This window comes from Dermacentor andersoni, chromosome 1 (genome assembly GCF_023375885.2).
Source record: "Dermacentor andersoni chromosome 1, qqDerAnde1_hic_scaffold, whole genome shotgun sequence".
NCBI classification, from domain to species: Eukaryota; Metazoa; Arthropoda; class Arachnida; order Ixodida; family Ixodidae; genus Dermacentor; species Dermacentor andersoni.
In genome coordinates, this window is record NC_092814.1 from 413,324,221 (window position 1) to 413,342,826 (window position 18,606).

At 46.9% G+C, this 18,606-nt stretch overlaps 1 protein-coding gene across 6 annotated transcripts in view; it reads right to left on the reverse strand.

Moving 5' to 3' along the window:
• Uck (Uridine-cytidine kinase) overlaps positions 1–18,606 on the reverse strand; it is a 139,700-nt gene that overhangs the window by 115,054 nt on the left and 6,040 nt on the right. For all 6 annotated transcript variants that reach the window (XM_055065023.2, XM_072285887.1, XM_055065026.2 and 3 more), the window contains exon 2: positions 14,019–14,160. In XM_055065023.2, the coding sequence (XP_054920998.1) occupies positions 14,019–14,160 (142 nt within the window). The remainder of the gene's footprint in view (positions 1–14,018; positions 14,161–18,606) is intronic.

Here is an 18,606-nt window from a genome sequence, read left to right on the forward strand (position 1 = left end):
ATGGAGATGCTTCCGATTTGTAACTGCTACGTGTAATGATGCGAATTGCTTGATTTTGGGTATGCTGTAGTGGGGATAAATGTGCGGGATACGTGTTTCCCCATGATGATATGCAATAATTAATATGCGTGTTAATAAAGGCGTAGTAGAGGGAGACGAGTGTCTTCACATTAAAGAAATTGCGAACTTTAATTAATATTCTAATTCCATGTGCTGCCTTCTTTGTTAAGAATAAAGCATGCTCATCAAATTTTAGGTGTTTATCTAATATGATGCCAAGAAAGAGTACACTACCAGTAGGATAAATTGCACTGGAAGCAAAGGTTAGTGATGGATACACTGAGATATGCTTTTGTTTAGCTGAGAAGATGACGAAGTTAGATTTGGCAGTATTAATGTGTAGTCTGTTTAGTCGGCACCAGGTTACAATATTAGCCGCATCGTGATTAAGCTTGCACATTAATGAATCAGGACTTCTGTCTGAGGAGAAGATTGTAGTGTCGTCAGCGTAAAGGATACAGTCAGATGACTTCAGGCACTGTGAGAGGTCATTCATGTATATTAAAAACAAGAGAGGTCCCAATATAGATCCTCGTGGTACACCAATGTTAGTTGTTTTAGGGTGCGAGCAAGTGCTGGATATTGATACAGTATATTCTCTAGCTTTCAAATAGTTACGTAATAATCGCAGTGCCGGGCAGGTTATACCTATAGAGTCTAATTTAGCAAACAGGATGTTATGAACAAGTGAATCGAACGCTTTAGAAAGGTCAATAAATAATGCGCCAGCAAGATTTTCAGTGTCAATTGCCTGCCGAATCTTGTCTGTTAGAAATATTAATGCCAAATCAGTTGAGTAACCCTCCCTAAACCCAAATTGGTTTGGTTATAGGATACGAAATTTTGATAAATAACTTGATAAGCGTGTCACACGCTTAACTTGTTAAGCGTGTGACCGCTGATGCAGCTAGCCTGTGAAACCAAGGAAGTTTGCTTAGATGCCTGCTTGAGAATGCAACTGCTGCTGCTACAACAGTGATGCTCTCACTGGGACAGCTTTTATGGCAGGAATCAGGACTGTGTAGAGTGCAGCTTGGGGGTGGTTTCAGTGGAGTGTGCGCCGAGACCAGCAGGGTAGTCAGTGCCGTACAGGCACATGTACAATGCAAGGTACATGCCTTGCATCAGCCAGGTAGTCACCGCAGCTATCTAGGAGATAGCCGATGCAGCTAGCCTGTGAAACCAAGGAAGTTTGCATAGATGCGTGCTTGAGAATGCAACTGCTGCTGCTACAACAGTGATGCTCTCGCTGGGACAGCTTTTATGGCAGGAATCAGGACTGTGTAGAGTGCAGCTTGGGAGTGGTTTCAGAGGAGTGCGCGCCGAGACCAGCAGGGTAGTCAGTGCTGTGCAGGCACATGTACAATGCAAGGATGATCAGCCAGGTAGTCACCGCAGCTATCTAGGAGATAGCCGATGCAGCTAGCCTGTGAAACCAAGGAAGTTTGCATAGATGCGTGCTTGAGAATGCAACTGCTGCTGCTACAACAGTGATGCTCTCGCTGGGACAGCTTTTATGGCAGGAATCAGGACTGTGTAGAGTGCAGCTTGGGGGTGGTTTCAGAGGAGTGCGCGCTGAGACCAGCAGGGTAGTCAGTGCCGTACAGGCACATGTACAATGCAAGGATGATCAGCCAGGTAGTCACCGCAGCTATCTAGGAGATAGCCGATGCAGCTAGCCTGTGAAACCAAGGAAGTTTGCATAGATGCGTGCTTGAGAATGCAACTGCTGCTGCTACAACAGTGATGCTCTCGCTGGGACAGCTTTTATGGCAGGAATCAGGACTGTGTAGAGTGCAGCTTGGGGGTGGTTTCAGTAGAGTGCGCGCCGAGACCAGCAGGGTAGTCAGTGCTGTGCAGGCACATGTACGATGCAAGGATGATCAGCCAGGTAGTCACCGCAGCTATCTAGGAGATAGCCGATGCAGCTAGCCTGTGAAACCAAGGAAGTTTGCATAGATGCGTGCTTGAGAATGCAACTGCTGCTGCTACAACAGTGATGCTCTCGCTGGGACAGCTTTTATGGCAGGAATCAGGACTGTGTAGAGTGCAGCTTGGGGGTGGTTTCAGAGGAGTGCGCGCCGAGACCAGCAGGGTAGTCAGTGCTGTGCAGGCACATGTACGATGCAAGGATGATCAGCCAGGTAGTCACCGCAGCTATCTAGGAGATAGCCGATGCAGCTAGCCTGTGAAACCAAGGAAGTTTGCTTAGATGCCTGCTTGAGAATGCAACTGCTGCTGCTACAACAGTGATGCTCTCGCTGGGACAGCTTTTATGGCAGGAATCAGGACTGTGTAGAGTGCAGCTTGGGGGTGGTTTCAGTGGAGTGTGCGCTGAGACCAGCAGGGTAGTCAGTGGCGTACAGGCACATGTACGATGCAAGGATGATCAGCCAGGTAGTCACCGCAGCTATCTAGGAGATAGCCGACGCAGCTAGCCTGTGAAACCAAGGAAGTTTGCATAGATGCGTGCTTGAGAATGCAACTGCTGCTGCTACAACAGTGATGCTCTCGCTGGGACAGCTTTTATGGCAGGAATCAGGACTGTGTAGAGTGCAGCTTGGGGGTGGTTTCAGAGGAGTGCGCGCCGAGACCAGCAGGGTGGTCAGTGCCGTACAGGCACATGTACAATGCAAGGATGATCAGCCAGGTAGTCACCGCAGCTATCTAGGAGATAGCCGATGCAGCTAGCCTGTGAAACCAAGGAAGTTTGCATAGATGCGTGCTTGAGAATGCAACTGCTGCTGCTACAACAGTGATGCTCTCGCTGGGACAGCTTTTATGGCAGGAATCAGGACTGTGTAGAGTGCAGCTTGGGGGTGGTTTCAGAGGAGTGCGCGCCGAGACCAGCAGGGTAGTCAGTGCTGTGCAGGCACATGTACGATGCAAGGATGATCAGCCAGGTAGTCACCGCAGCTATCTAGGAGATAGCCGATGCAGCTAGCCTGTGAAACCAAGGAAGTTTGCTTAGATGCCTGCTTGAGAATGCAACTGCTGCTGCTACAACAGTGATGCTCTCGCTGGGACAGCTTTTATGGCAGGAATCAGGACTGTGTAGAGTGCAGCTTGGGGGTGGTTTCAGTGGAGTGCGCGCCGAGACCAGCAGGGTAGTCAGTGCTGTGCAGGCACATGTACGATGCAAGGATGATCAGCCAGGTAGTCACCGCAGCTATCTAGGAGATAGCCGATGCAGCTAGCCTGTGAAACCAAGGAAGTTTGCTTAGATGCCTGCTTGAGAATGCAACTGCTGCTGCTACAACAGTGATGCTCTCGCTGGGACAGCTTTTATGGCAGGAATCAGGACTGTGTAGAGTGCAGCTTGGGGGTGGTTTCAGTGGAGTGCGCGCCGAGACCAGCAGGGTAGTCAGTGCCGTACAGGCACATGTACAATGCAAGGATGATCAGCCAGGTAGTCACCGCAGCTATCAGGAGATAGCCGATGCAGCTAGCCTGTGAAACCAAGGAAGTTTGCATAGATGCGTGCTTGAGAATGCAACTGCTGCTGCTACAACAGTGATGCTCTCGCTGGGACAGCTTTTATGGCAGGAATCAGGACTGTGTAGAGTGCAGCTTGGGGGTGGTTTCAGAGGAGTGCGCGGCGAGACCAGCAGGGTAGTCAGTGCTGTGCAGGCACATGTACGATGCAAGGATGATCAGCCAGGTAGTCACCGCAGCTATCTAGGAGATAGCCGATGCAGCTAGCCTGTGAAACCAAGGAAGTTTGCTTAGATGCCTGCTTGAGAATGCAACTGCTGCTGCTACAACAGTGATGCTCTCGCTGGGACAGCTTTTATGGCAGGAATCAGGACTGTGTAGAGTGCAGCTTGGGGGTGGTTTCAGTGGAGTGTGCGCCGAGACCAGCAGGGTAGTCAGTGCCGTACAGGCACATGTACAATGCAAGGATGATCAGCCAGGTAGTCACCGCAGCTATCTAGGAGATAGCCGATGCAGCTAGCCTGTGAAACCAAGGAAGTTTGCATAGATGCGTGCTTGAGAATGCAACTGCTGCTGCTACAACAGTGATGCTCTCGCTGGGACAGCTTTTATGGCAGGAATCAGGACTGTGTAGAGTGCAGCTTGGGGGTGGTTTCAGAGGAGTGCGCGCCGAGACCAGCAGGGTAGTCAGTGCCGTACAGGCACATGTACAATGCAAGGATGATCAGCCAGGTAGTCACCGCAGCTATCTAGGAGATAGCCGATGCAGCTAGCCTGTGAAACCAAGGAAGTTTGCATAGATGCGTGCTTGAGAATGCAACTGCTGCTGCTACAACAGTGATGCTCTCGCTGGGACAGCTTTTATGGCAGGAATCAGGACTGTGTAGAGTGCAGCTTGGGGGTGGTTTCAGAGGAGTGCGCGCCGAGACCAGCAGGGTAGTCAGTGCTGTGCAGGCACATGTACGATGCAAGGATGATCAGCCAGGTAGTCACCGCAGCTATCTAGGAGATAGCCGATGCAGCTAGCCTGTGAAACCAAGGAAGTTTGCTTAGATGCCTGCTTGAGAATGCAACTGCTGCTGCTACAACAGTGATGCTCTCGCTGGGACAGCTTTTATGGCAGGAATCAGGACTGTGTAGATTGCAGCTTGGGGGTGGTTTCAGTGGAGTGCGCGCCGAGACCAGCAGGGTAGTCAGTGCTGTGCAGGCACATGTACGATGCAAGGATGATCAGCCAGGCAGTCACCACAGCTACCTAGGGGACAGCCGATGCAGCTAGCCTGTGAAACCAAGGAAGTTTGCTTAGATGCGTGCTTGACAATGCAACTGCTGCTGCTGATAAGCATGCTAAAAATAAAAGAAAAATAACTTAATTTAGTTTTAATAGTAAGGAGTAGTATTTATTTTATCCAAAATGAAATCAGAAAAGTGGGGTTAGTTAAATGCACAGCAAATAAAATATTTTTTAAAAAATGATAAAACTCATTGCAAATCAAGTCGAATATTCTCCATTACGAATAAAAAGGAGATGCATACATATACAAATGTCTTCGAATATGAGATATTTTTTATCAATTCATAGCAAGCTCATTGGTATGAAGCCCGAACTTTGTCACCAGTGAGATGCTCTCTCAACAGCTGGTGTGTCAACCTCAACTGTCCTGACATACTATCAGCCCACGCACAATGCCTCAGTGTTGCGTTTCACTGCTTTAAAGAGTTTATTTTGGTTTGGATGAGGGACACTTGCATCTCGGCGCCATCCAACACTTCATTTTTTGAGCTCAAGCTCCTTGAAAAAAGCAGCGGCATGCTTCCGTACCCGTTAATTCCTCAGTGCGTAGGTTTTTTCTGTTCTTGTTTCTTGTCCTCCTTCCACCACGCGTTCGCCCCACGGACCATTTGAAGCATCCTCTTTATCAGTTGTACAGTCAACGTCCAATTTTTTGGACTCCCTAAGAAAACGTCCGTAAAATCGGGCAGATGCATGTCTTTTACTGCCGTTAAGGGCTCAAATCGCGACAGGCACGTCCGAAAAGGTCTATCAGAACACTTATTAGGCATATCGGTGCTCATACTGTGACAGGAGATGGCTGGTGGATGCGTGTAATTAAGGAACAGGTACTCTGTCGAAACCTCAGCAGTCATGAAGGCACTATGGAATCAGGGTGTAGATGAGCCATATGTAAAGATACTGGAAGATATCTATAGCGGTTCGACAGCCACCGTAATCCTCCATAAAGAAAGCAACAAAATCCCAATAAAGAAAGGCGTCAGGCAGGGAGATACGATATCTCCAATGCTATTCACAGCATGTTTACAGGAGGTATTCAGAGACCTGGAGTGGGAAGAATTCGGGATAAAAGTTGATGGAGAATACCTCAGCAACTTGCGATTCGCTGATGATATTGCCGTGCTTAGTAACTCAGGAGAGCAATTGCAATGCATGCTCACTGACCCGGAGAGGCAAAGCAGAAGGGTGGGTCTGAAAATTAATCTACAGAAAACTAAAGTAATGTTTAACAGTCACGGAAGAGAACAGCAGTTTACGATAGGTAGCGAGGCACTGGAAGTGGTAAGGGAATACATCTACTTAGGACAGGTAGTGACCACGGATCCGGATCATGAGACTGAAATAACCAGAAGAATAAGAATGGGCTGGGGTGCGTTTGGCAGGCATTCTCAAATCATGAACAGCAGGTTGCCACTATCCCTCAAGAGGAAAGTGTATAACAGCAGTGTCTTACCAGTACTCACCTACGGCGCAGAAACCTGGAGGCTTACGAAAAGGGTTCTGCTGAAATTGAGGACGACGCAACGAGCCATGGAAAGAAAAATGATAGGTGTAACGTTAAGGGATAAGAAAAGAGCAGATTGGGTGAGGGAACAAACGCGGGTAAATGACATCTTAGTTGAAATCAAGAAAAAGAAATGGGCATGGGCCGGACATGTAATGAGGAGGGAAGAGAACCGATGGTCATTAAGGGTTACGGACTGGATTCCAAGGGAAGGGAAGCGTAGTTGGGGGCGGCAGAAAGTTAGGTGGGCGGATGACATTAAGAGACGTTTGCAGGGACAACATGGCCACAATTAGTACATGACCGGGGTAGTTGGAGAAGTATGGGAGAGGCCTTTGCCCTGCAGTGGGCGTAACTAGGCTGATGATGATGATGATGATGATGACGACTCTGTCCAGTGACAATTGAGTGAGTGAGTGAATAAACGTTTATTGGGTCCAGCGAAATGTGATAAAATGTGCACAGATCAAGCCTGCCAGCCCGATTGCGGGCATGCTGGACGGCCGGGATTTGGTTCTTGAAAACGAGACTTTGCAGGAATGCGTTCCACTCTTCCTTGGTGAACTTCGGGTCCAACGACCCGCACTCCTAGAGCATGTGAGACAAAGTAGCAGCCTCACCACAGGCCACGCAAAAACAATTTGGGTAAATCTCGGGATATATGCTGTTAAGGGACACTGGATTTGGGTAGGAGTTAGTTTGCAAGAGTCTGAGCGTGACCGCCTGCGGCCTGCTTGGCTTGGAATGAGACGGCGGGAAAACGCTTATCTCCAAGTAAAAGAATTCAGTGATTTAGTCTCTGTGTGCGGGGAGAGAGTCGCCCGATCAGAGGGCAGCGTGGTCGGTAAAGCCATGCGCAGCCTCGTGGGCAGACTCGTTAAGGGTCAGAGGAACCCCTTCACTCGCCCAGACGTGGGCAGGGAACCGAAGGATGGAGTGTATGGAGCTGTCGCCGTGTTTGGCGTTTTTCAGAATTTGAACTACCTGCCGGGCTACCGTGACAATTGCCCCGTCCCACGCTTGCTATGCTTCACTGCAAGACTTTCGCGTATGTTTCACCGCCTAACATTTCCGCACTGAGGCGAAGGTGACTTTCAAGAACCAGCATTGTGTAATGCATTGTGCTTTCCGAGCTTCGAAGCCAATTGCGAGGACCACAAAGATGAAATCGGTGCCACTGCTTATAGCGGCGAATTCATTCAATGAAAAACACGGCGCCGAACTACAAGAAGCTTAATAGCGAACGTTGAAGCAGCTAGGCCTAGCGCTTACCACGGCAGCAGTGGCGGCTTTGACTAATGCCGTTTCAGACCTGTGGTCACAGCAAGAAGTTCGGAAAATCAGACGGTGCAGGGGTCTTGCGTCCGAAATTTCAGACATTTTATACATTAGAGAGTTTTAGTTTAGGGGACGCAAGGCGTTGGGGCCCCTAGCGCTTGGGTGCGTTTGCGTACGCAAGCAGAAACACGTTATATGTTAGCGGCCCAAAACGCAAGCCACAGCGAGGTCGCATGCGCTCGCAGCGCCATCAACGTCTGATCTTTGCTGCGTTATCATTTCTTTAAATATGAAATGAAGCATATGAAGTAAAGCACCTACAACTATTCTTATTAAAAGCAGTTAATAGAGAGGTTTAGCATGTCCGGTATTCGGGTAAACGCAGGCGGACGCAGGTTGGGGCGTTGGGGGCGGAGCCGTAAACGGGAGCGTCCTGCATGGTGCAGCCACCTGGTGGCGCAAAGCTCAAACAGACAAAAACAGCTAATATTGCAGCAACCAAGTTTATTTTATTTTGCTGCAGGTGTAAATTTTTGGCAGCAACACGATTACGCCAGTGCCGAAGATTTACACCAGCAGCGAAGTAGAATAGACTTGGTTACAGCAATATTAGCTATTTTTGTACGTTTGAGCTTTGCGCCAACAGGTGGATGCACCATGCAGGCCGCTCTCGTTTTCTCGCCCGAACGCCCCGGCGTCCACCTGCGTTTAGCCGAATGCCGGACGCGCTAAACCTCTCTAATGTATATAAAAACGACATCTGTTGACACTTGGCTAAAGATTTATAAGAATATCTACCCGCTAGCTACTCGTAAGTTCTCGTACACAGCGAGAGTCACGTGGGTAACGTGACCGCTTAGGGGCAGCGATGTTTTCGGCCGCCCCAAGGACACAAGCAGACGTAGCGGTCTGCGCATGCGCAGTACCGTCTCCCCTAGTTCTTGCATACGCAAGCCGCTTGAGTCCCTTAAACTAAAACTCTCTATTGACTCTATGGGGTGCACGGTGCTGCCGCGAAGCCGTCCGAATTATCGGGCGTCCGGAAAGTCGGTCATTGACTGTACACTGGCAACTCCTCCTGCTGACAACACGTCGTCAAAGGCCTATTCATTACGATCCCTCTCTCTTATGCGAGCCAGCATTACCGCGACTTTCGTTCCCTTTCAATAGAATTACAGCTAATTTTCCCTGATATAAGCACAAATTCCCCGAGTATTTCCAGACTATTCAAAATCCCTGAGAGTTCCCGGTTTTCCCGGTTGGTAGACACCCTGTTAAAACATAACGGTTACGTAAGCTGCAGTAGTGAGGAAGCATGAGAAGCACTCAGGGATCTTTGAATGCTATCGCATTCCACTTTTCAAGGCAAAGCTTAAGCGTCCTCCAAATTTTTTGTTTCAATGACCCATAAAAAAGTACTAAATGTCATTACAGTGCTCCTTCTATGTTTACTTTTTCCTTTCTCATGTGCCTTTCATTTTTTCAAGCTGTGAATATACGAAGTGAAAAATATACATGAAAAAAATGGAGGGATTGAGAAAAACTCGTATGGTTGGGGATGATCAAGGCACAGTTCTGTAAAACATGTGAACACTGACCATAGATATAAAAGTTCAAAAGAAACCTGACATTTGAGCTTCCATGCAGGTGCTGGGAGCCACTGTTGTAAACAAGGCTCCTACATTGAAGCTGGAACACCTTTTGTTCCTTTCAAAAATTTATTTCTACAGTCGGTGCCTGTGTTTCCTACACAACTGTGCCAACAGATGTGAAAGGCACCCACCGACAGTGTCGCCACCTGTGTCTTCTGGCGTTTTTACAAGTTCATGCCAACTAGCTCAACGTCCTTATCCTGCCTTTTCAAATGAATTTTTGTGTACTTTCTGGATGCTTTGCCTGCTATGTTGCACAGTGCGAAGGCATCATGCTGTGCAATGGAAGTGAGCCATCGCTAACGAGCCCGGTTTACTGGCCAATTACACAGCCTAATGGAGGCAGTTTTTGCAGAAGCAAAAAAATGCCACCACCTTGAGCTGTTAACACTGAGGCAGTGCCAACTTACAATGTTTAGCAAGGACAAGTACAATGTGGGGAGAATAAAATGTAGATCTAATTCTTTAAGAAACATCCGGGGAGAGGGAAAAAAATGTCATGCAAAAAACAGTTGAAGATGATTGTCAAAGTAAGTGAAGCTCCTCGTTTAGCCATCTCTTGCTACCATCAAGCTTCTTATCTTCTGTCTAAACTAGCTTTACATGCTGCATAGATGAGCCATTCCATTTAGAGTCGTATCAGTGGAGTTAAACTACGGCCGCTGGATAAAAAAAGTTGCGGCCTGCCTCGTTAGGTGGGTTGCAATTGGAGCGAGTGTGAGCGCCTTTAGTTGCATTTACAACTGCTGTGCTGGCCTGAATGGCGCTATCTGGCGGGGATGGGATGCATCAGCGACAAACAACCGCATCCCTACCATTTTTTTTTAAGCCAATCCCTGTCAACCGTCCCAGCTCAATGGCACCACACCAGCTGGGCGCCTTCATGCCATTTTCTTTGCCCACAGCAAGCCGCACCATGTGCCTTTTTATCCAGCAACTGTGGTTAAACAATGAGGCAACCCAGAGCACCGGTGTAACACATGCAACAGTGCATCCTTCTACAGTGACCAACTGATGCAGTGAGGTTGAGTTCATCAGAAACACAACCAATCAATCGACGCCACACCCTTTACAGAAATCCTCCACCTCTTCACCCCTCTCAAAGCCTACTCTCTATAACCCACCCACCCACACACACACGTTCTCCTCCCCACTCCTATTCACAGTTCAACCACTGCAGCATCAAAACCAATCCCACCCTGCAAAGAAAGCATCGCTTTAAAAGCTGCTCTATGACAGCTTGATGCACTTGCTTCTGACTGTGTAAGCAGCAGAACAGTTCTGCAGCTATGACTGGTACTACCCGAGTGCATTAGCCTAGACTAGAGCTACCACGCACAAGAATAAGAAATTATTATTACTAATGAGTTTCAAAGGCAGCAGCGCTCACAAAGTTAGAAGTACTGAATGCTGGGCGAGTTGGTATTCCATACGGACGAAGAATAGCGCGATAAACAAGGGACGAGAAATAAACACGGCACAAGCGCAGACTACCAACTGTGGTTTAGTGTCAGAAACAGAAATAAGTAGCATAGCAACAATACGTGCACGAAGCTTAAAGAGTAGCAGCTAAATAATCAAACTCTAACTTATGCAGCTTCACAAATGGCCTTATGTAGCATCACAGTGGTTATTCAAACCGGACGATGCTTGAATAACCACTTAGTGAACCACAGGGCTTCTTTGAAAGGGCAGCCATCATCTAACTAGTGCCTAAATTGCAAAGAATGCAAATGTAAGCCGTCACTATTGCCCTTTACTGCAGTATATGCCAAATGGTCTGCCCAATTTGCAAACATGCAAAGAAGGCTACAGCTCCGCAGCCCATCGAACCACTATGCAGCCACGTATGCAATAAAATTTTAAAGGGAGTGACAAATGGCCAGAATGTGTTCTGAGACGTTGATGAAGATGAAAAGACTGATTTATATGATAGAACTGAGTACGCTGTTCCCAATTTAAAAAGGAGTCATAATTTTGAATTGGCAAAGAAAGCTACAAATATCAGTAAGTGGCGCGAACTGGCAGTGAAGCTTTGGTACTTCGGATGTAGTACAGTTAAACCTCGATATAACGAAGTAGGTAAAATCGTCAATTTGCTTTATATAGAAATTTTGTTGCATTGAAATTTGACCTTTTATGCAAATAAGAACAGCCACCAATTCTTTTTTATTATACGGAAGGGGGCTGCAGAATTTTCCGAATTATGGGGCAATCGAAAAAAGCAAATTTGAATGAGAAAATTCATTTTGATGAATTTGGGAGTCGGCGACGAATGATACGGTTTCATGATATGTTGACATCGATATGTTGTAAATGATATGTTGACATCGGCGGTACGAATTAAGCGAAGCCAGCCAAACTTTTGCATGCACTCTGCCCCCTGTCTGATAGCGTCGCCCACACTGGGATGACGCACTGGGACAACGTTATCATAAAAAGCGCCGGCAGCGGGGAGCGAATGCTTCATCTGCCTCTCGCTCCAATGGGTCACCGAAGCTCGAGATTATGTAGCAGCCTTCAATGCTAAACGCACGAGAAGACAGCTTACATGGTGCCATGCCGTCTTGGCCCGCTTATAAACACCCTGAACTTGTTAATGACCAAAGCTGTTGGAAAGAAAACCATGAAAGTATGTACCTATCACTGTAGATATAATTTAACACTTCAGAAACCATGAATTACAGTAATATCAGCTGGATAAACAAAATAATACTTTTTCACAGCTACAGCTGCATTTGTCGTCTACCTGCCACAAATGCAGGCATATACAGTAATCGCTATCGCACTCGCCTATCACTGTTTCCACCATGCTTCCAGTGAACAACTACACCTTCACGGCAGATTGAAACATTTTGATAAAGAACGTTTCGTACCATTTTCCGTGTTACCATGGCACGATTGGACACTAGCTGGTACGCTTTCCAATGCACTAAAAAAAATGGGCACCATAAAAATTGGTTGTCAGTTGCTTTACAAAAACAACATCAAAAGACTCTCTGGTGTGGGCAACAACTGACTTTTTAAGCACCTGACACAACAGCCATTATGATAAGTGTCCTTATGTCCCAATGTGATCGTCTTTCACTTCTGCTTTCCACTTGGCTCGCTCACATTCTCGTGGTACTGGCAAAACAGCAACACAGTCGAAGGGAAGTGCTAGCACATAGCTAGCATGCTGTGATGCAAATGAAGTCCGTTGTGTTTCAGCAGCACTTGACGCACAACACGGTGCACCAACTACGCAAGTGGGGCACTATTCTTGGGCGACCTTGGACAACTCGAGGCAAAGGCAAGGACGAATTTTTCTTAAACTGTTAGGCTTTTTTTTCGAGGAATCCGTATGGATTTCCTTTGTAGCACTTAGCTACACTTGGGTGGACGTCTCATTTCCCCTTGTTATCTCTCTCCGCCTTGCGGGTTTCGGCAGAACTATCATGTCAGAGATAGCCTCGTGTTCACACGATTTCGTGAACTCATCGAAGTACACGGCCAACAGAGTGTGGCACAGTGCCAGAAACAGCCGCATACCCGGACGTGTTCGGCTCGTGAAACTATCTGATTCACAGCTTTCTCGTGGCCCTGCATCTCTGCTGTGTGTCAGCTCGGCTTGGCCGGCTCACGCCGGTTTCGCGCAACCTCGGAGGTCACACCTAGCTGCGTCAGCCAGCGCAGTGCACCGCAGTGAGAGAAGTGGAGCCACTGGTTCTTAACATGCTGCGTGCAAGCATCACCATCAACATGTGGAGCAGTGAAGCTAAGCGTGGCTTCAGAGATTACGACCTCAGAGGGTGTACCTAGTTATGCCAGCTACGCACCGCAGCAGAAGAGAGGTGAGAAAAGAAAGAAGTGCTGCTCGAGCAAGATGCGACACCGTGCGCCCAGTGGTGAAGAAGACCGGCGTTCCTCAATAGCATTTTCCATATGGGAATTTTTAACTGCCGTGCCAAACGAGTGCAGAACCCAGGGGAATGCAATATGCTCAGCACAGAACGGTTGTTATTCTTGGTTTTGGAGACGAATCTGGTTCATTATATGCATTTGCAGAACAATTTTACGTTGCTAAAATGAGGTTTTGAATATATGAATTTTTGTAGGGATTCTAAGGGGAATTGCATGTACTTTGTTATATCCATTATTTCAGTATATGTAGTCTCGTAACGTGCTTCAAGTGCATACTCGTGTTTCTTACAACAAACCTTAATTGCTAGTCTGTGCTCATGTCGTGTTTCTCTCTCGTCCCTTGTTTATGGCGTTATTCTTCGTCACAAAGTTAGCATGAAAATGGCCTGAACAAGTGGGGACAGAATAATACGGAATCTATGAGCACATGCCAAAGTGCATTCTTGTGTCCTCGAATGAAGCCTTCTGTTAAGACATGGAATTCCATATGCGCATCCTTCATGTGCCTGCCCGTATGCCCACTTCTCGCAAGCCTGTTGTCGGAATCGCGAAGTTTGCATTAGGAGAATGCTGTCCTTTTTGGCTGACAGAGTGAGCAGTGCCACACATCACAACAACTGAAACAGGCTTAGCCTGCTCTTCTGCGATTACCACAATTCCGACCACAAGAAGTGGCTGCATGGGCAGGGCACACGAGCACGAAAGGACGTGCATGCACAATGCCCCGTCTCAACAAAGGCGCTTTCTTCGCGGAAGGATGCAGTAAAGGGTGCAAGAGTGCAGTCTGGTACGTGCTTGCAGATCCTGTATTATTCTGTCCCCGTTTGTACTTACTTGTACGAAGGGCCTCATCTTTAGTTTTGTTTGCACTCTGCTCCAGAGCTCGGCTCACCTGGATGGTCATAATTGAAGAGACCCCTGTTGGCCCGATCACGCTCGAGCGGTGACAGTCCCTTGTAGAAGTTGTCCTGATGGATGCACACCACTTGGCCCTCCTGTCCCACCCGCGACATGATCTTGCGGCATACTGATGTCTGCACAAGTTTCCAAAAAAAACAGAGAGAAGGAGCTGGGAGAATAATAACTCACGATGAAAAAAAATGAAAAGTGGTAAAACTCACTGGCTACAGACCAATCTCCATTTCACTTAGGCACAGGGACCTTGAAACAATTTTGATGATTTTGTACAAACGTATTGAGTTGTTAGGGTTGGCCCTTCTGATCATTAAGTGACGCATTTAAGCGCTCCGTGTAAAGCATGCCATTTATTACAGGCATTTAAAAGTGTATGTCGCTACTGATCACAGCACGCAACTCGCCTAAATTTTCAGCCGCCCCTGAACAAGTGATGCGAGGTGACGATATGACACCAGTGCGGCGAACAAGCCAATAGACTGTACTGGGCATATCATCGATCATTTTCCCAAGTTTATGGTGAACAAATGCCGTTCATAATAGTTGGACTGTTAATTCATTTGTTTCTATAAAAAAGAAAGTAACATAAAGAGAAAGGACAATTTATCACTACACTCAAGCACTTCCAAGACCCAGCAAGTGTCTGTTACAATGTGCTCAGTGTTGATGCAAACTGCGCGGTGGTCTGTGTTGGTCTCGATCTGTCGTTTCGTGAGCGCTATGGTTCGCCCTTGCGTTGTGGGCTGCAAACGTAGCGATCAGCAGCATGTCAAGCTGCGACATCATGTCCCTCTGCAAGGCAAACATGCGAGCGGAGTGGCTCAAGTGCTGGTATCTGATAAGCACCACCAATCACTTCACAACGAAGGATTACTATATACCACAACTGTGTTTCACATGTCCGGTACTTGGCTAAGGGCAAGCGCAAGTAGACTAGGCCTGGGCGTTTTACAGGATGAGCAAAGCTGCAAACGTGAATGGCATGTACGGTGCAGCCACCTGGTGGCACAGAGCTCAACACAGCACTAATATAGCAGTAACCAAGTGTATTCTGCTTTACTACTAGCATAAATTTTTGGTAGGAGGGTAATCGTGAGCACATTGTTTCTCCAAATGTTTAAAATGCTCTACACTTGGTTACAGCAATATTAGCTCTTTGTTTGGCTGGTTCAGCTCTGGATCACCAGGTGGCTGGACCGTGCAGACCAATCAGGCCGCTCACGTACGTCTAATGTGTCTATGCTAAAGCTCCATCACAGCAATAGTGGTATGGAGGGGCTTTAGTTAAACCCTCCGCCCATCTGCCGAAATGCCTAGCTTGCCTGTCGCTCATCGCTGTGACAGAATGCTCACAATGCACGCTGCTTTCATAGTGCTCACTTGGGATCGACTGCCAGGCGGCTGGCAGAGAGGTTGAAGAGGCTTCATGCACTGGCTCCAAGACAACCGGAAGTAGATGACATGACGTCCCATCATTAAAAAATTTAATTATGGGGTTTTACATGCCAAAACCACTTTCTGATTATGAGGCATGCCGTAGTGGAGGGCTCTGGAAGTTTGGACCACTCTTTAACGTGCACCTAAATCTGAGCACACAGGTGTTTTCCCATTGATGTCCTATCATGACGCAGAGCCAGTAAAGGCGGAGAGCTTAGCCCCAATCACTCGGCGAACGAGTTGAGAGAGAGCAAATGACAAATGAAAGGTAGGGAGGTTAACCAGGACTGAGCCCAGTTGGCTACCCTACACTGGGGAAAGGGAACGGAAAGATTAAAAGAAGAGAAAGTCCCCTGGGAATATTGTTCGGTCACTCAGTCAGGATCACAGATGCTGACTCAATCCGGTAGCTTTCAAATATCGCAGCAGCGCTTTTGTGGCTTTCTGTAGCTGTGATATGCGAGGACATGGTCCCAAGATCTTGTTCAAGGTGAACGGTTTTCTATCGAACTGATCCAGAGCTGTGAAGAGATCATGTCTTTCATTTTCAAAAGATGGGCAGTAGCACAGTAGATGTTCTAGTTTCCTCAACACCGTAGGCATTGCACTCAGCGCTATCAGCCGTTCCAATCAAAAACGTATATGCGTTGGTGAATGCGACACCCAAGCCTAAGCGGCACAGCATTGTTTCCTCATTACGCGGAATCCCACGAACGAGTTGAGGAAATAAAGCATGGCTATAGAACAGGGTAACTTGTAATCATCCACAGCTCTGAATATGAGACACTTCACATAAATAGTGGTGCAAAATGTTTTACTGTAGCTGTATCCTACACATGTACAAAATTTGTCCAAATCGTTTCAGCAACAATTTAGTCACATATGTCAAAGAAATACTGACATGATATTTTCAACTAGTATTTATTTTACAGTATTAAATGAATGTCCTAGACCTCTAAACCCGATAAAATATACTGGCAATCCTCAGAGCACCCTAAATAATACATTACTATAGCTTTGCTAGAGCCAGTTTCGGTTTTCTTTTCCAGGATGTTACTGTGTCATGCCATCGCTAAGCAGAAGGTGGTAACACAGGAGCAGAACAGTGCAACGCTTCGACAACCGCTGCAGCTCGCTCAGCTGCCTACTATGCCACTAGTCGTAATGTAGCCGAGCAGCATAGCAGATGACCGAGAAAGCCGGAGCAAGCATCAAAACATCACAAGCTCCCACGTGACCACCTTCAGCATCACGATGTTAAGACACAATAAAAACAAAGCCGAAAGAGGCTGCAGAAGAGCTGTTTATTAAACTATTTAGGGTGCTCTGAGGCTTGCGAGTATGAATAAAAAGCATTGCAGGGCCCCTTTAAAGGGACTCTCTATCATTTTTCAATACTTCCTATTTTGTACTGCCATAGAAAATGTATCATTTGAAGAGTCTAAAAGCATAGTAGTTTCTTTGGAAAGCGAGTAGAAATTTTTAAAATATAATCTTTCTATCTGCGTAGCCTCTATTTAAAACTACGCAAGGACACCCACAACACTGACTACTGCACATGGGGACAAGCCACATTGGTAAAATTGAGGAAGTGCATAGGGTTTCTGCAGAAATTTCTCAGCGTCAAACACTTACATTATGACCCTAAATGTCATCCTCAGCATGTTCTCTGCCACTTAAGTCATTAGTGTTGCCGACAGCTGCAGTCTGTGTAGACTGTGCCTTTCAATTGGCACTGCTACTGAATTCCAAGCTTCTTGTGTGTCAAAGCCTAGCAGCTGGCACATTGTGGTAAGGAATGCCTAGACTGGTGCTGTGATGACGCCAGCACACGTTAAAGGGACACTAAAGAGAAAAATTATTTTTTCTGGTTCAGCAAACTGCTCTTCAACAATATTAAAAACACCACTGTTACCATGATAAGACACTTCGTAAGTCAGGAAAAGCCCAATAAGAAAAGACGGGCGGAGATGCCTCCTTGAAGTTCCCACACCAGGTGGCTATAATGTCATGGATTTCGACAGCATCTTGTAGGGCCTAGTAAGTTCTTTAGTGGCAAGGATAGACTTCACTGTGTTCAAAAGGGGCCAAGTGTTGAACATGGTGAGCTTCTGGAACTTTTGCTGAGCCATCATCATCATCAGCCTGGCTATGCCCACTGCAGGGCAAAGGCCTCTCCCATACTTCTCGAACTACCTCGGTCATATGCTAATTGTGGCCATGTTGTCCCTGCAAACTTCTTAATCTCATCCGTCCCCCTGACTTTCTGCCACGCCCCGCTACACTTCTCTTTTCTTGCAATCCAGTCCGTAACCCTTAATGGCCATCGGTTATCTTCCCTCCTCATTACATGCCCTGCCCATATCCATTTCTTTTTCTTTATTTCAACTAAGATGTCATTAACTCGAGTTTGCATTAACCCGAGTTTGTTCCATCACCCAGTCTGCTCTCTTCTTTCATACATTAGCGTTTTTTGATCAGATCTTTCGTCTCCTGCAATAGCTTACTGGCATCCTGTCTAACGGAGTTACCACTGACTTCTATTGCACATTCCTTAATGATGCCCATAAGATTGTTGTTCATTGCTTCAACACTAAGGTCATCTTCCCGAGTTAAGGCCAAATACCTGTTCTGTAGCTTGATCTGGAATTCCTCTATTTTCCCTCTTACCGCTAACTCATTGATCGGCTTCTTATGTACCAGTTTCTTCCGTTCCCTCCTCAGGTCTAGGCTAATTCGAGTTCTTACCATCCTGTGGTCACTGCAGCGCACCTTGCCGAGCACGTCCACATCTTGTATGATGCCAGGGTTAGCGCAGAGTATGAGGTCTATTTCATTTCTAGCCTCGCCATTCAGGCTCCTCCACGTCCACTTTCGCATATCCCGCTTTTGGAAGAAGGTATTCATTATCTGCATATTATTCTGTTCTGGAAACTCTACTAATAACTCTCCCCTGCTATTCCTACAGCCTATGCCATATTCCCCCACTGCCTTGTCTCCAGCCTGCTTCTTGCCTACCTTGGCATTGAAGTCGCCCATCAGTATAGTGTATTTTGTTTTCACTCTACCCATCGCCGATTCAACGTCTTCATAGAAGCTTTCGATTTCCTGGTCATCATGACTGGATG